Below are 17,461 nucleotides of genomic sequence, written 5' to 3'. Positions count from 1 at the left end.
TATATTTGAAGCAACTTGAAGTTCTTGTTTCATATTTAATTAATCACTTGACTTTAAAAACTTATCGGGGGTAGGGGTTGGGGTGTGGAGAAGCGATGGATAGGCAGAGCACAGAGGATTTTTAGGGTAGTGACAAAACTCCATTGCCATCATGGCAGATACATGTCATTATACATTTGTCCAAACCTATAGAATGTATACCCTAAGAGAGAACAGTATGTAAACTATGGACTTTGGGTGATTATGATGCATCAGTGTAGGTTCATCAGTTGTAGTGAATGTCCCACTCTGGGCGGGGGAGTGTTGACAATGGGGGAAGCTATGATGTGTGGGCACGGGGGTAGATGGGAAATCTGTACCTTCCTCTCAACTTGACTGTGAACCAAAAACTGCTCTAAAATTTTGTCTTAATGAAAAAAAAAAATAAAACCTCATTGACATGACAGCATCTTGACTTCATACCCTTCACTTGGCCTACTGTTTTTATCGTAGAACTTGTTTTCTTATCTTTAAGATCTACACTCGTTCTGTGCTGGAATCCATTGCTTCACCGGCAGTACCAAATAAAGAGGTCACACCACCTTCTGCTGAGAATGCCAACTCCAGCACTTTGTATAGAAACACAGATCGGCAAAGGAAAAAATCCAAGATGACGGACGAGGAGATCCTAGAGAAGCTAAGTGAGTTTTGGGGGGGTTTGTTTTGTTTGTTTTTAGCCATCATTACTTCATGGGATGGTCTCTCGTAAAACATGTAAAATGGGAGCTGATTCTTTTTTTTTAAAGATTTTACTTATTTATTTCACAGAGAGAGACAGCGAGAGAGGGAACACAAGCAGGGGGAGCGGGAGAGGGCGAAGCAGGCTTCCCGCTGAGCAGGGAGCCCAGTGAGGGGCTTGATCCCAGGACCCTGGGATCGTGACCTGAGCCGAAGGCAGACGCTTAATGACTGAGCCACCCAGGCGCCCCTGGGAACTGATTCTTTCAAAGTTTAGGCCTCCTTGCATAAACTCCAGGCTCCCTGAAGTCAAAAGATGTAAAGGTTGGAACTTGCTCTGTATTCCAGATCACTCCTTCCCCCACACTCCAAATTTGACAGAAACTAAATATTTTCGCTTGACAAAATCAATTAAGGTGAAAACTTGACACGATGAATTAAACATCGAGTTTTATTTTAAGACGATGCTCCCAAAAGGAATAAAATAATCTGATGACATATCTTTTGATTATCCCCCAAGGTCTCCCAACTGATCAATCATGATAGATAAGTCAACCTCAAAGCCCAAAGCAGTCAATCAAAACCAACAGCCACAGTAATATAGTCTTTTCTCTTAATTTAGGAGCATTTCTATGTGGAGAAGGGGAGCAGGGCCAGCAAATGCTAGCAAACTCCCTCCTCTGGTGTCATTATTGTGTACACGCTTGTGCATACACACTCACTCCAGTTTCACAGAACAATTCTCTTTCAATTAGCTTTCTGGATCAAGGAGATTTAAGAAAAGGACATCGTCTGTTCAAAAGAGCCAAAGGTCTGTAAAGCATAGTCATTAAACTCATACTACAGAGACATCTAACACATTTCTAGTTATCTTCAATCAGAGCCCCCAATCTCACTAACTCCTATTCATCCTTCAAAACCCAACTCAAAAGTTGCCTCCTCAGGACAGCCTTCTTTGCCTCTCCCAGTGTGAGTTAAGGGCTCCTCTTCTTTACTGCCTTTATGGCAGCAAATCACACCATACTAGTCCCACCTCTTTCACCTAGACTTGTGAGCTCCTCAAGGGAAGGGACTGTGTCTCCTTTTCCTATATGTCCAGCTCCTAATAAAGTGCTTGGTTCATAAAGGCACTCAACTGATGCTTTTTGAGTGAATGAATGAAAAAAAAAAGAGCAGAAAAAAAATGTACCTTGACTGAGTCCCTACTTGTCTGTTCTATGTAAGAATCTTTGGAGGAAACCATAGAAAAACAATTTCCTGCCATCAGGAACCTTTTACAATTTTATTTAGATGATAAGATTCAGTAACATGATATAATTAGAGACTAGGAAGCCGTGTGGTTTCATGCAAATTTCCATCTCGAAGACCTCAGGAAAAGAAGAGAGCAGTTCCAGCTAGAGGCCACAGGGAGACTGCATAGATGGTTGTGGGGCCATCTTCCCCTCCAGGAAATACTTGGCAATGTGTGGAGACATGTTTATAGTCACAGCACAGGGAGCGCTACTGGCCTCTAGTGGCCAGTGGTTAGGGATGTTTCTAGAATCTCTACAGTGCTAAGGTCAACCCCCCCTACTTTCCCCCTGTGACAAAGAATTATTCAGCCCCGAATGTCGGCAGTATTGAGGTTGATGAGACATTGTGAGCTAGAGGTACTTGGAACTGCAAAGGTTGGCAGTGAGCGTTTGGAACTGGAACCACTGGGACTTCAGCCAACTGACTTGACTCTACGTGATTAAATATTCCTCTGGTGCTAATACCTACTATTTGCTATAATAACAGTAGTAATAATTCACATCTATTGAGCGCTCTCTGGGCTGGCCACTTTACATACGTCATAAGGTTTAATTTTCATTATAATACCTTGGGGTGGATTTCAATATCCTCATTTTACAGATGGCTGAAAGTGAGGCTCAAAAAGCTAAAGCGACCAGGTCGCCAAACTAGGCAGTGGCCGAGCCCGAGTTTGAACTCAACTCTGTTTGCCTTCAAAGGTGACACTAGTTCGGGGCCCCTGGGTGGCTCAGCTGGTTAAGCGACTACCTTCGGCTCAGGTCATGATCCTGGAGCCCTGGGATCGAGTCCCACATCGGGCTCCCTGCTCAGCGGGGAGTCTGCTTCTCCCTCTGACCCTACCCCCTCTTGTACTCTCTCTCTCTGTCAAATAAATAAATAAAATCTTTAAAAAAAAAAAAAAAAAAAGGTGACAGGGCCCCTGGGTGACTCAGCTGGTTAAGCGACTGCCTTCGGCTCAGGTCATGATCCCGGAGTCCCGGGATCGAGTCCCGCATCGGGCTCCCTGCTCAGCGGGGGGTCTGCTTCTCCCTCTGCCCTCTTCCCTCTCGTGCTCTCTGTCTCTCATTCTCTCTCTCGCAAATAAATAAATAAAGTCTTTAAAAAAAAAAAAAAAAAGGTGACACTAGTTCTATTAACCCACTTTGCTGCGTATCCCAACAGTCTATATATGGAAAAGGGTAGGGAAAAGAAAGAATTGCCTGGATAATTCCAGTTCAGTTATTCAGACAGTTACCTCAATTTTTTCTTTGTTTTATACATGTAGACACGACCTATGAGGTTTTGTTAGATTTTTAAAATCTGACGGCATCGCTTTCGTAAAAAAATAACCGTGATGGGTCTTTGTTTCAAATCTCAATTGATTTATGAGAGTGCAGACGCATTTTTGGTTTTCTTATACGGACCAACAGAGAGACCAGCATTCTTCTCTTGGGCCCAAATCTGGCTTTGCTTGCGGACTGCAATGTTGCTGGGGCTGTGGTCACTCTCGTTGCCCTGAGCAACATGATGAAGAGGAGAAAACTGCCTTTGATTACATTTTTTAATGAAGAAGTGGGTGTTTTCATCTCTATTGGAGACTGATCGGGCCTCAGGAGACTCTTCCCTTTGACCAGTGGGCCACCTGTAACTGCCAGCCTGACCTCGCACGTCCAGATCTTGGCAGGGAGAACCTATAGAAAAATGGGGGGATGCTTTTCATGAAGCGGGTCCAGACTGAGCTATACTGCAGAGTCTGCAAAATGGGTCTTTCCTGCTTCACCTCTGGGCATGCACTCCCTGTGTGCCCTCTCTCTGTGCCACGGCCTGGCTGTATAGCTTCAGATGATTTATTTCAGCCCTCTGAGCATCAGGGAGAAGAATCATAACTGCATTCCAGGACTCCGTCTATGGGATGGATTTTATGTAACTCAGCCCATGACTAGGAGGACAAGTACTGGAGTCAGAAAGGCCTGCATTCAAACGACAAGCCCCTTGCTTGTGTTACTTTGGGCAAGTTATTTAACTCTGCTTGACCTCTTTTTCCTCATCTAAAAAGAAAAATATGGAGATATTAATAGTACCAACCTCATGTCATAATAATAATTAAATGAGAATAGGGCATATAAAAACCTCAGCCACAGCCCCTGGTACACAGTAGGTGCTCAATAAATTGTAATTACCATTTTATTACATGAGTATAAAGCCTTAGTAAGATCATACACTAGACCAGGCTTTGGAATGAATCATAAAGGAGTCTGAGTCATAGGCCCAGACTAGCTGTGTGTCCTTAGGCCAGTCACTCAACTCCTCTGAATTTCAGTTTCTTCATTTGAAAAATGGAGGTGATAATAGCACCAATGTGATAGGGATTTGGCAAGGACTAAACAAGGTGAAGTATGTAAGACACCTAGGGCAATAAATAGTAGTATAAATTTATCGTGTTCTTTTTGCCAAAGGAGAGCCACCGTATTTTGCAACATAAAAAAGTGGGGGTCTTCCAGTGGGACGGAATGTTTGAAACCAGAAATGAGCCAAGATGTATGGTCCTTATACAGAAGTCATTGAGAGAATCAAGGTCCCCATTGGAGCTTAGGGAAGGAGTAAAGGAGCCTGTGCTGAGAGGCAAAGGAGAGGAGGCTGGGAGCCAGAGAGGTTGAGGAAGAGCCTACAGCCCATACCAGAGTGGATCCCACCATAAGCATGGGGAAGGGGGGCAGGGCAGCCCTCTTTGGGCTCAGGGATCCAATTACTGTGAGGTGGGCAGCCCAGACTACAGAGCTGCCAGGCTGTCCCTCTTCCACGCAGATGCTGATTGTGGGGGCCAGACCATGGGATCATTAATAGCTGAAATGAACAGATCATCTTTCAGTTTTACACAGACAGATAGCCTGGGTCTGGCTTGTTCATTGTGGTCTGTTTGAATCTGTTGGAAAATAAAGAAACCCCTACATTTTAGAGAAAATTTCCAAAAGGCGCTGTCAGCAAAATAAGGCAGGAAATTTGTCTTGGGCCCCGCCATCTCTTCTTGTCTCTCCCCTTCTGCAGCATTCCTCACTCAAAACTCTTCTAATTTCCCCCTCGAATAGGACTGATATTAATTTAGAGAATTATTGTTGCTTTTTTTTCCCTCAGGAATCAAAACCTCCTCAGTATCTAAAGGAATAATCTTTTTAATGGTCGGAGTTCAACTTAGCTTAATATGTAGGAAAATACCCTGATAGGCTTTACTGAAACCACATCATGAACCCTATTTTCAAACACTACTATTTAGTCATTTCTTAAATCCTTATACTTTCAAATGAATAGTTGGCTTCTTCTTTAAGAAATTGCCCCGGTAGGAAAATTGTTTTGGTGTTGCTATTTTTTTTTTGTCCTTTTGATTTTGAGTTGCTGATCTTTGTCACTGTTTTTCCCCTATTGTGTCACAGTGGGGTTTTTTTTTCCCCCTTTCCTTAGTGTAATTTATAAAAGCAGATTACAATGGCTCTGATGAAAGAGGTCCCTTGAAAAGCTTGTTTTGTGATTGGGAATCGTAAACAAGACCTCCTGTGCACTTGCCTCACATCAGTAGATGGCAGCACACACTCTCCTGTGAAGGGTAGTGGGTGTGGAGACGCCATTTTATTTGAACCGCAGTTCAATCCAGAGGCAGGAGCTCCTCAAAATGGCTGTCTTTTGGTAATCCTCATGAAAGGATTTATTTCCAGGTTTGTTGTTTTTTTTCTTAACTCTGCATTCCAAGGAAATAAAGGTTGAGTAATTTACTACCATAAAACCTCATTAACTGAGCCCTGCCAATTGAAATTGATCATAATTCAGAAAGTGGCTTGCACTGAAGCTTATTTGCTTTTGCTCAGTCTATGGAAAAGAGTTTGCTCAGCAACTTAATAGTATAACTTTCTTAGAAGACTATAAACTCCTTAATAAAATGATGGTTTCAAGTAACTTTAAATTGTCATTTCGTTACCAAAAAAAAAAAGAAAGAAAGAAAAAGGTCCAGGCCCTTATCCATTAATAGCTGACTTGAATAGGGATAGTTCTCAGTGATGTAGAAATCTATAATACAATTTGAAAGGTGAAGTGGCAATTCAGAAATTGTTAAATTGGTGGCATTCTATAGATGTAACTCAAGTAAAATATGTTCTCCAGCCCCTGTCTTAAAATATGGGGCATTTACAAAAGGAAATGCCTAATTTTATTTGAGTTCAATTCAACAGACAGTTATTGAGTAACTAATGTATTTCTCACACAACATTGTTTGAGGAGGTGCTGAGGATACAGAAATGAATGAGACCTGACTCTTGTCTTTAAGACATAGTCTATAAGGGGACGTCAAATATATAGAGATGGATACATGGTGTATTAAGTATAGAGAAGCAGAGTAAGTGCAAAGGTAAGAGAGACAGAAAGAGAAAGAGAAGGTACAGTAGAATAGAGAAGGGGAATTATTAACTTTATTCAAAAAAATCAGGGAAGGCTTTCTAGGAGAGGCACCATTGAAGCTGAATTGAAGCATTAATAGGAACTTGAAAATTTAAGAAGGATGTTCCAGGCAGGAGAATAGCAAGTATAGAAGGTATACACCCGGGAATGCTAACTTATTCAATATCACTTGAATATAAAATTGGTGGTAGGTGGAGGGATCAGAGTCTTAAGAGAGGAAGCTCAACGGTCAAGCAAGAGCTGATCATGAGCTGCAATTTGTTATGGTCAATGCAGTGAGGGTCGAGTGGGGAAGTGGTGGAGAGGAGATGGAGAATGAAGCAAGAGTCAGATATGAAGAGCCTTGCACTCCATGCCAAGGAGTTTGAGCTTTACCCTGTAGGTGTCGGGGGGAGGGAGGGGAGCTTGGAGGACTCCTGAACCAGGGAATCACTTGATCGGGTTTGCACTTAGAGCATCCTGCCGGAGGCAGGTGTAGATCGTGGACTGGAGTGTGAAGAGGCTGGACGTTGGGAGTACAGTGAGGAGGCTGTTGGAACAGCCCAGACAAAAAACAATGAGGGCCCAACTAGAATAGTAGGAACAAGGGGAAGGGACAGATTGACGAGGTCTCTAGGAGGTAAGCAGATACAGGCTCAGGACTTGGTGGACAGCTGCATGGGGGTAGTGAAGGTGAGGGATGAGTCAGAGCTAACTCCCAGATTTCTGACTTGGGCCAAAGAGTAGACAGATGGTAGTTCCATGGACTAAGATTGGAAATGGAAAAGAAAAAGAATTTTAACAACTCACATACTGTATACGTCTTATTTAATTTCACTGAAACATGGACTTCAGTTGTAAAAAACAAACCACCACCCCCACCAACAACAATAAATCTAACAACTTGATGAACAGTCCAGGACTGAAACATTTATTTTTTTTTTTTTCAAGGTATACCATCTACTGGTTGGTGTGAATTAACACCAGGTATTGTTTGTAGCACGCAGTTTAGCACTTGAATACATACTTTCTTGTCCTCAGTCATTTGGTCAACAAATATCCATTCAGTGATGGCCATTGTTCCAAGCACTGAAGTTACAGGGATGAAAAGACAAGGTTCCTGCCCTCAAGAAGAAACATGAGAATCTCATTAGAGGAATCAGAGAAGAATTCATAAAGTAGGATGACTTGAGATAATGTTTAAGTAATAAATAGGAATTCATGGGTTAGGTAAGAAAGGGAAAGGGAGAGCATCTGCAAAGACATAAGCCTTGGATAATGATAGCATTACTAGGATTTAAAGTAGGAGGGATGGAGAGTAGAGGAATTATATGAGATTAGTCTGGTTAGGTAGGAGTTGGTTGGTGCTAGATGGTAAACAGCCCTCTATGCCAGACTAAGAAATTTTAACTTGAATATGTACCCAGGACAGTCTTGGTTTGTGAATTACATGGTTACGCTATTCCAAAAGCACTGAGGAAGGTAGAGAAGATAGAGTGTTGAGGGTAGGTAATGATGAGTGCAGTTGTTTGGACAAGAGATGTTAAGGGCCTGAACAATGGCACTGACCATGGGCATGAAAAGGAGGGAATGAATAACAGTGACCATTAGGACGTAGAATCTACAGACCTTCTCTTGATTAGTTCATGCTGTAAATCTTATCCTACTGACACTACACTTCTTTGAAACAGGGGCCATGATAGTAAAATATGACTCAAAGGTAATGATACTGATACGTTTGCTTAAAAAAAAAAAAAGAAAGGAGAGCCAGAGGCATCCAAATAAATGATTCCCTTTGAGGTGGTCCACTTGAGAATCCAAACCTGTATTCCCATGATGCTGCTATGCCCCAGAATTTTTCTGCACCTATTTGAGCACTGTGTTGAAGAGTCAATGGCACTTCTTTTAGGTTTGTTCTGAGTGGTGTATTCATCCTCTGAGTACTGGATTTGCTCTTTTGAAATAACAAAACCAGTATTTGTTTCCCAGAGCCAAATATGATAAATTAATGTTTTTCTTGCGTGGTTTATAACCTTACTCTACAATGTTTGGAACAGTCTATAGGAACACAAAGTAGATTGGCAGTTGCCTGAGGGTGGGTAGGGAAGTCGGGGGAGGGGTGGATGAAGAGTGACTGCAAACAGGTACAGGGTTTCTTTCTGGGGTGACCAAAACATCCTAAAATGAGATCATGGTGAAATTTAATAAACTTGCACAACTCAAAAAATTTACGAAAAGCCATTGAATTGTACACTAATTTTTTTTCTTTCTTTAAAAAGTACTTGGCACTGCTCTTGCTGCATCCCACGTAATTTGATAGGTTGTATTTAATTTTCATTTAGTTCAAACTCTTTTTACATTTCTCTTGAGGTATCTTCTTTCACACATCTTATTTAAATATCTTGGGATTCTCCAGTCATCTTTCTGTTATTGATTTCTAGTTTGTATCCATTACGATTAGAAAAGGCAGTTTGTATGGTTTCGATCTTGTAAAATTTGCGAATGCCTGTCTTGCTGTCTAACATGTGGTCTCTCCTGGAGAACGTTCCATGTGCACTTGAGAAAAATGTGTATTCTTCAGTTGTTGGGTGACGTGTTCCATAAATGTGTTAGCTCCAGTGGATCCATAGTGTTGTTCACATTCTCCATTTCCTTGTTGATCTTCTCTCTGGTTGTTCGGTCTATTAATTAAAGTCTCCGATCATTTGTGCTGCTGTCGATAGCTCTCTTCAGTCTTGTGAGTGTTTGCTTCATATATTTGGGAGCACTGATAAATTGTACCCTCTAAATGAGTGAACTTTATGGTATGGAAATCCTATTACAATGAAGTTACAAAATGTGTGGAGTGCAGGTAGGGTCCTGGGTTTGGGGATGTAGTTTTCAGAAAGCATGAGTCTCATTGCTTTATGAGTCAACTTTGTTCTTTATTAGATCCCATCACCCTTAGCACAGTACTGGGTACATAGTCATGGCTCAAGAGATATTTGTCCAGCAGAACTGAATGTAGTGTAGGGCTCAATTTCACTCCAATTCAGAGAAGATAGTGATTTTATTAAATAGTTCATACAAGTTCTTAGATGTTTTTATCTCCTGATCTACAGTGTCCTTTTATGGGAACTTTTTATAAATGTTGAGTTGTGTCCAATCCTTTTTGTTTCCCAAACATCATCAATTTTGAATATAAAAGCATGGGTTATTACTACTATTTTAATTGATACAGTACTGTTTGTTACTTTAATAAAATGTATTTTAGCCATATAAATTATAGAAATTCCATGGGAATATTGCTCTAATGTTTTATTTGTCACTGACTCTGGCATTGTAATTTTTAGTATTAAATAAAGGGAAATCAATCAATTAATTTAAATCTCTCTCTCTCTCTCTTCCTCTCCCCCTGCCCCCAAACTCAGGAAGCATTGTGAGTGTCGGTGACCCAAAGAAAAAATACACAAGATTTGAAAAAATAGGCCAAGGGTAAGTGATTGTTACTTAAAATATCAAAAGATAAGCACCAGAGATATACATTCAGATTCAGTAACAGCCTGGGTTATAGTCATGTTTTGCATTCTCAATATTGGGCTTTCTAGCTGACAGACTGTTAATTAATCTAGCAACACATCCTGCTGGAATCTGCACTAATGTCGGGCCAAGGGCGAATTGTTTAAGGATATTTGAATCCCACATAGTTAGAAGATTCAAACTGATTTCTCTGGAAAAGCCGTAGGGTTATAGAAACCTCTAACTTGTATGAAAACCCCCTTTATCCCTGTCCCTACTACATCCGTACGGATGTTAGGCTTCAGATCCTGTTTCATTGTCAAACTATACAGTGACAGAGTGGGGGCAGGGGAAGTCCTTACCTCATAGTCCAGAGGGGGGCAGAGTTGACTCTTCAAGTAAGGAGGAAACAGATCAATAATCCCTAAGTGAGAAGGAGTACATCATTTTCACTTAGCGTGCTCGCTAAGAATAAAGATCCCCAGGCCCGGCTGCCAGAGATCTGATTCAGAAGTCTGGAGTAGGGTCCAGGAATCTGAACTTTGGGAAAATTCCTCCGAAAATCCTGATCCTCAGCAAGACAAGGGAACCACAGGGCCGGATCATTCACTAGAGCTAAAGGTGGAAGTCATCCGTTCTCTAAGTCAACTGTAATTAGGCATGTTTCTCAGATCTCAGTGTGAAACTGAGAGTGGGCTACCATGTTTGAAACAGGGAAACATTTTGTTTAAAATCAAATGAAGTGTTCTTAAGAGGCGTCCTTAAATGGGGAAGGAGGCACATACTTAGATGCATCAACTACTGTATGCCAGGAACCAAGATGGTAGCCCAGAGGTCTCCTGGCTGAGAGGAAGGGATACAGCTAATGTTCCTACGGAATTATGCTAGCCCTTCAGCCAATGGAGTCTATTTTCAGATAAGGGAATGGACAATTTCTTCTTTGGGTACTTCACTGTTTTTCCTTGGATTCTTAGGTTCAGAAAATTGTATGTTGTACATAAGCTTGACGATTTTTCATGATTTTTATATTTTATTTATTTTTTCCCGCTAGCTTTGGCACTGAAGTTTCTTTTGAAATTGCCGACTTATCTCACAAAATAAGGGAAAGCATTCATTAGATATTTTGGCCAGGGGGTAAGGGTCTTGGGGCACTTGTGGGGAATGTGCCTGGTTTCTTTCTTATGGTAAGAAAACCAGAAGAGGGAGGGAGAAACTCAGGGAGAAATAGATGGCCAAGTTTCTTCTTCCTGTGGAAACCATAAAGCTGTTGCATTTGAACTTTCTAGGGGTTAAAATATTTGTGCTTTTGCTTCTTTCTTTGCCATTTGATATCAGTGGTATTCTTACTTGCTCATGGGGGATAAAAAAAAAAAAGAGTTTTTAGTCCCTAGGGACCCCTGTCACCTAACCGGTCAAATAGTATTTCTGCCGATTGCTCCAGACTGGTGCTATCTAAACAGAACTTTCTGTGATGATGGAGATGTTGTCTATTTGTGCTGTCCTATGCAGTAGCCAGTGGCACGTGTGGTTATGGAGCACTTGAAATGTGTCTGATGCAAGCAAATGTGAGAAACTGTATGTATTTAAATTAATTTATTTGTTTATCACACATTTATTGAGTGCCAGCTCTGTGCCAGGTACTCTTCTAAAGGCTGGAGAGACAGAGATGGGTAATGATGTGGGCCCTCAAAGAACTTAGAGTCTATAGTGGTAAACACTTGACAGAGGGATACATTAGGGTACAAGGAACACATTGAGACAAGTCTCCCTCACCTGAGTGCAGGGCAGGGCTGACTTCTGTAGCCATTATTTCCCACCTGGAATTTTCCTTCTTAACTTCTGGTGGACTGGTTGTTTTACTTAAGTAAGGAAGCCATACCTTCTCCAGTCCGTATACACATACATACACCTCAGCTCGCTTTCTTAATGCCCAAAAGGTGAACACCCCAAGGCCAGTTAAAACAACACAGTATTCAGGGAGCTTGGAAAGCAAAAGTTGCCTTTTATATTTTATTGTATTCTGGTTGGGTTTTTGGTGGAGCTAATAATAGGAAGGGATACACAATCCACAGAGAAGCAGCATTTCAGATTGTAGCTGTCCAACATGGTAACCGTGTGACCATTGAGCACTTGCAGTGGGGCTAGTCCAAATTGAGATATGCTACAAGTCTAAAATATGCACAATTTCAAAAACTTAGGAGGAAAAAATGATGCAAAATAGCTCATTAATAAATTATATACTGGTTACATGTTGAAGTGGTATTTTACATGCATTGTGTTAAATACAATATATTATTAAAATTAATTTTATCTTTTAAACTTTTTAGAATATAGCTCCCCCCAAATTTAAAATAGAGGTCACCTTATATTTCTAAAGGGCAGCACCACTCTAGTTGTAGGTCTAAATGGGAGCTATTTGTTTATTTTTTCAAAAAAGTAGGTTTGTTTCAGGAGTTGTTTCTTGGGGAGTGGGAAGTAGGAGATGTTATAATTTTGTTTTGAGTGTTCTTTCCCACTAAGACCCAACTGAGCCAAAAATAGCATTGAATTTAAAAAAGAAAAAAGTAAAAGATGGTTTCAAATATCTCCCAGATACCCAGGTAATGAAGCAAGACTGATTTCTCCAAGAACAAAGATTAGGCCGCCAAGCAACTTGGCATACCAAAGAGATTTCCCCTCCTAGTTATTTATGCCTCTGATCTCTGAAGGTGCAAAAGGAAAGTTCTGTATTTCTCCATAACTCTGTAAAACCTTTATAATCTAAATTGAAAAGTCAAAGCAGAAATCCTGCCTGCCACTGTGGAAAGGTCTGTTTTAAATTCCCAGCTAGTTCATCATTTTAAAGAATGTTGAAACCAGTAGATAGTTCACTCATATGCCCAATTCAACTTTTAAATAAGTCCTTAGAGGGTAGGGAGTCTATTTTATTCCTCCCTTTGTCTCCTTTGGTATCTAGCACAGGGCTTTTTTACTTAGTAGCCCCCTCCCTCCAAAAAACAAAGGAAACAATTTTGTACGATTTCAGTCTACAGCAAGAGTTTACTTGGCCAAGGTCAAAGATCTACAGAGCTTCTCCTGTCTGCCTCTCCCATCTTTCTGGATCTGTTTTTGCCTCAGTAAATATTTGTGAAACAAACAAGAAAATGTTTGTCTTTCTAGCTCTCCTTTTAAAACCTCTGTCCTGTCTTTTCATGTGTATATACCTGTCTGTATTGCTCTTTCTGTCCTCTTTCCCTATTTCCCTATCTCTTTCTCTGTCTTGGTGTGTCTTCATCTCTTCCCATAATAACTTGATCTGATTCCTTATCTTTTGGGTACTTGTGTGTGCTGCACGGCTGTCTTTTTCATTCGTGTTGGCTTCACCTTGCACTGCCCATTTTCACACACACACTCAACCCAAATGGTTGCAATATAAAATCAAGATGCACGTCTAAAGAGCTTTTAAGATATAATATAGTAACTGAAAACTACTTATTTACTGTGCTTGTATTTAATTTACTAATTTTGGTTTTGTGTTTTTAGTAGATTTTTGCTCTCTGTTCTTAATTTCTAAAGTGAGTGAGCAAAATATTGATTTCTCTCTAGACCAAAAAATGAGAACCACTTACATTAATTTTCCTTTTACTTAAATTGCTCTCAATGGATTTTTCCATGAATTACTGGCCTAAATTAGACAAACTCGCCTCTGCTTTCAGTGTATAGAGTTTGTATTTTCTTTTCATTAAGTCCGGATGTTTTTTATTGTTTTGCTTTACCTATTATGATGGTGAAAATCAAACCTGTGTCTGTAATCATTTGGTGCTAGGAATAATCAGGCCCCATATTCCATTTTCAGCTTCAGGGAGCACAGCAGCTTACTCTTGGGAGCCGGATTTGAGAAGAACCTCTCCATTAATCACCCTCATCTACTTGGAAAACTAAAATTTTCCAGTATGGGTTTCTGCCATCCCAGCATTCAGGCCCGGGGCCAGAGAATTGGCCTCCATCTTCCATAAATCAAGTTCAGAATTGCATGTCTAATCATTTGAGGCCATAGCTGAGAGTCGAAGGCTAAAAATGACATTATTTCACCAGATTTCTGTGAAAAGACTTCTATAATTGGCCACCAAATCTAGATATTTTGAGCAGATGTATGTAAAGTTTAAAAAAAAGGAAAGGAAGAAAGTAAAAAGGCCTGGCATCCTCCAAATCATCATTAACAACATGAGTTTGTCAGAAATCAACCTGGCAAAGCCTATCTAATTCTTGCAGGAGCGGTAGCCACGTGATTGCAGAGGGCTGAGTTTACTAACGTCAGCAGCGGACCTCACAGATTTCTCATTAATATATGTGAATTTGTTTTTAAGACCTTTTCTTACAAGGGAATGCACTGAAAAACAGACCCCTTTTCTCTTTCGCTTTCATGTTTGCTCTCTCTTCAACATTGTAATAGACAAATATTTTTGAGGATGCAACCTGGAGATGGTTTGGATCCAGTTTAAGGAGTGACTTGTTTCATTTGGTGAAGTTTGACTGAGTGCCTGCTATGTATAATGCACAAAACATAAAATCGTAGTTAAGAACCAGCTTCTGAAAGTCACAGTGAGCCTAGGGCTCACTGCCTTTCGGAATATCCAACGGGGAGAGAAGGAAAGTTGTATCGAGAAATAAGCGGGGGACCCCCCCCAAATGCATATACTTTAATTAATTTCTTAGAGTGTCTGTTTTCTCATCCATAGTAAGCAGAAGATACATACCTCATCAGGTTGAGGGAAGTGAAGGAGGGGAGGCATTTCAGGTGCTCAGCACAACATGGCACATAGCGAAGGGCTCAGTAAATGCTAGGTATCATTAGAGGTGAAAGACACCCACAGTTACTATTCGATAGAGCAGAATAGGGCAGGTAGCATAACATAATTACAAAGAGCCATGGGGATGGAGAAGAGGGACGGACCATTTATAGCCAGGGAGAGGGTATGATGAAGGATCCTTAGAGAAGGGTGCATTTGAATCGTGACTTGAGAAAGTGTAGGATTTAACACGTGGGGATTATGGGCAGTTTCGCTGGAAGGAAACCAAAGGAACGCTGGCTTCATACTCTAGGTTGTATTCGCTTTGGTATCCCTAGGGCCCGCAACGGTGTCTGACATAAAGGAAATCCTTAGCAACTATTTGATGAATGCATATCAGAAAGACCAGACAAGTGAAATCAGCAGTACCAGTCTCATGGACAGTCAAACCTCCAGTTTGGCAGGGGACTTAACAGGAAATAATGCTAAAAAGGATCTGTTGGGACTGTGTCATGAAACAAAGTGAGAGATACAAGCTGCACTGTAATTTTTATTTGTTCAATTTTTTTAAAGTAGGTAATACTTGGGCATGGTGTAACCAGGAGGTTCACAGGAGTAGACAGTGAAAAGTAAACGTCCCTCCAAGCCTTGTGCCTTAGCCTCCCTGTTATCTTGTACAAAGGAAAGCTCCAGAAAGGATTTTTTACTGGTTCCTTAGGTTAAACTTTCATAGGTTCTCTGCACACACAGGCACGCATGCACGCACACACCACGTATGCGTGAATATAAGGTCACACCATGACGTAATTTTTAAAACAGGTTTTTGACTTATCTGAATATGTAAACTGTTAGATACACAAATGGTGAATGTCTATTTCTGATATTTAACTTGTTAATCACTCTAATCTATATATTTAAAACCACATATTATATAATGTGTGCATTGGGAGAGATTCTTCTACTCTCACGTTTCATGAGGAGTATAATTCAAAATCTTCCTATGCATCTTTAATGTCATTGTTTTTGTAATCATTAGAGCCCCGTTTTGAATCACCCAGCAGTTATCCAAGTACATCATCTGAATTTCATCTACCATCTTTAGATATAATATTTTTGAATCCACATACTATTCTGCCCCAGGATATTTTATTTCTGGTTGCAGTTAAGCCATTCCTATAACATTAAGATGATTGCTTTCTGAATCTGTTTTGTAGGTGTATATGTACATCTTCACAACATAACTCTCTCCTCTATCACTTAAAATTTCTATTACGAATTTTCAAACATATACAAGAGTAGAGAGAATAGTACAGAAATGTGCATATTCTTATCGCCCCAGTTCAACATTGATCAATATTTTAATATCACAATACCATAAAAAGACCTACAAAATTCAGCAATGGCTTGATATCATCTATTATCAGAGTTCCCCAGTTGTCTCAAAAATGCAGTTTTTTATAGTTGATTCCTTCAAATCAGCATCCAAAGAAGATCAACATATGGCATTTGGTCATGTCTCTTAAATCTCTGTACTCTAAAGCAGTCCCCCTTCTTTTTCCACTACCATTGACTTATTGAAGAAACTAGTCATTGTCTTGTAGAATGTACCACTTTCTGGATTTGTCTGTTAGTTTCATTTGATGTCATTTAAGTTGCTCCTCTATTCCCTGTATTTCCTATAAATGGAAGTTGGTTCTAAAAGCTTAGTAAGACTCAGGTGCAACTTTTGACAAGGTTTCTTCATAGGTCAGTGCTGTGTATTTCATATTACATCAGAAGGCACACAGTGTCTGATCGACCCGTTGTGTAGTGCTGAATTGATTGATCAGAAGGTTCAGTGGGGACTCCCTGTCCCTTCCAATGCCAATTTCCTCATCAGCCTTTCATCTAATGTTTTCATCTATTGATGACTATATTGCCCAAATCAGTTATTAAGTTAGGCATTACAAAATAGTGATTTTCTAAAACTTACCTTTTCTAAAAATTACCTTCCTCACTTTATTAACTACAATGCTTTTGTTGAAAATAACTTTACCTCTCATCAGCTGAGGGTCTTTGGTCACCCTGAAATATAGTTCCTACAGGCAAATCAAGATAAATTCATTAAGTTTATAATTGCCAATTTTAGCATAAGGAGTTGATACCCAAGTTACTTCCTAAAGTGTCCAATGAGGGGTGTTTTGATTCTATTTTAAGTAGGGGAAGGAAGCATTCTCTCTTATTAAAAAACTTGTTATAAGCTCATGGGTCTTTATATTTTCAATATGTTTCAATCAGTTGTATTCACTGTTGTATTTGATAGTCACACTATCATATCTTGAGCTGACAGGTGCCCTTTTCACTACATTAATTTCAAAAGTGACCTTTAAAAAGCTTGTTTATGACATCTAACACTTGCAGTTCTGATCATACCTTCAGAAATAATTTATTTACATCCTTTCCAATTCTGACAGATAGTCTCTATGAGCATCCAAAACTGGCATTGACTGAGAATACTTCAACCTAATGTGTCTTTCCCAAACAGTACTTTATGGATAAAAATAAATGACTATGGAGAATTACCATATTGCATAAGAGATTTTATAAGGATTTGAATATAAGGCAATTCCCCCTTTTTCCTGAGGAAGAAATTGGCCGGGGGCGGGAATACCTTACCTTGTATTTCGGCACAAATGGTACATTTCTGTGTATTTGTGTGTGTGTCTGTGTGTCTGTGTCATGGCTCTGTTTTTAACACGAGTGGTAACATACTAGAAATCTATTTTGTTTTTTGCCTTTGTCTG

The 17,461-nt window shown here is 40.1% G+C and overlaps 1 protein-coding gene across 10 annotated transcripts in view; it reads left to right on the top strand.

The window, feature by feature from the left end:
* The window catches only part of PAK3 (p21 (RAC1) activated kinase 3), a 247,621-nt gene that overhangs the window by 190,533 nt on the left and 39,627 nt on the right, over positions 1-17,461 (top strand). For all 10 annotated transcript variants that reach the window (XM_081808400.1, XM_081808393.1, XM_081808394.1 and 7 more), the window contains 2 exons: positions 515-680; positions 9,822-9,885. In XM_081808400.1, coding sequence (XP_081664526.1) covers positions 515-680; positions 9,822-9,885 — 230 coding nt within the window. The remainder of the gene's footprint in view (positions 1-514; positions 681-9,821; positions 9,886-17,461) is intronic.

This window comes from Leptonychotes weddellii, chromosome X, assembly GCF_054177405.1.
Source record: "Leptonychotes weddellii isolate Sample4059 chromosome X, ASM5417740v2, whole genome shotgun sequence".
Lineage (NCBI taxonomy): Eukaryota > Metazoa > Chordata > Mammalia > Carnivora > Phocidae > Leptonychotes > Leptonychotes weddellii.
The sequence above is the reverse complement of the archived record's forward strand: the minus strand, read 5'-3'. Positions and strand labels throughout refer to the sequence as shown.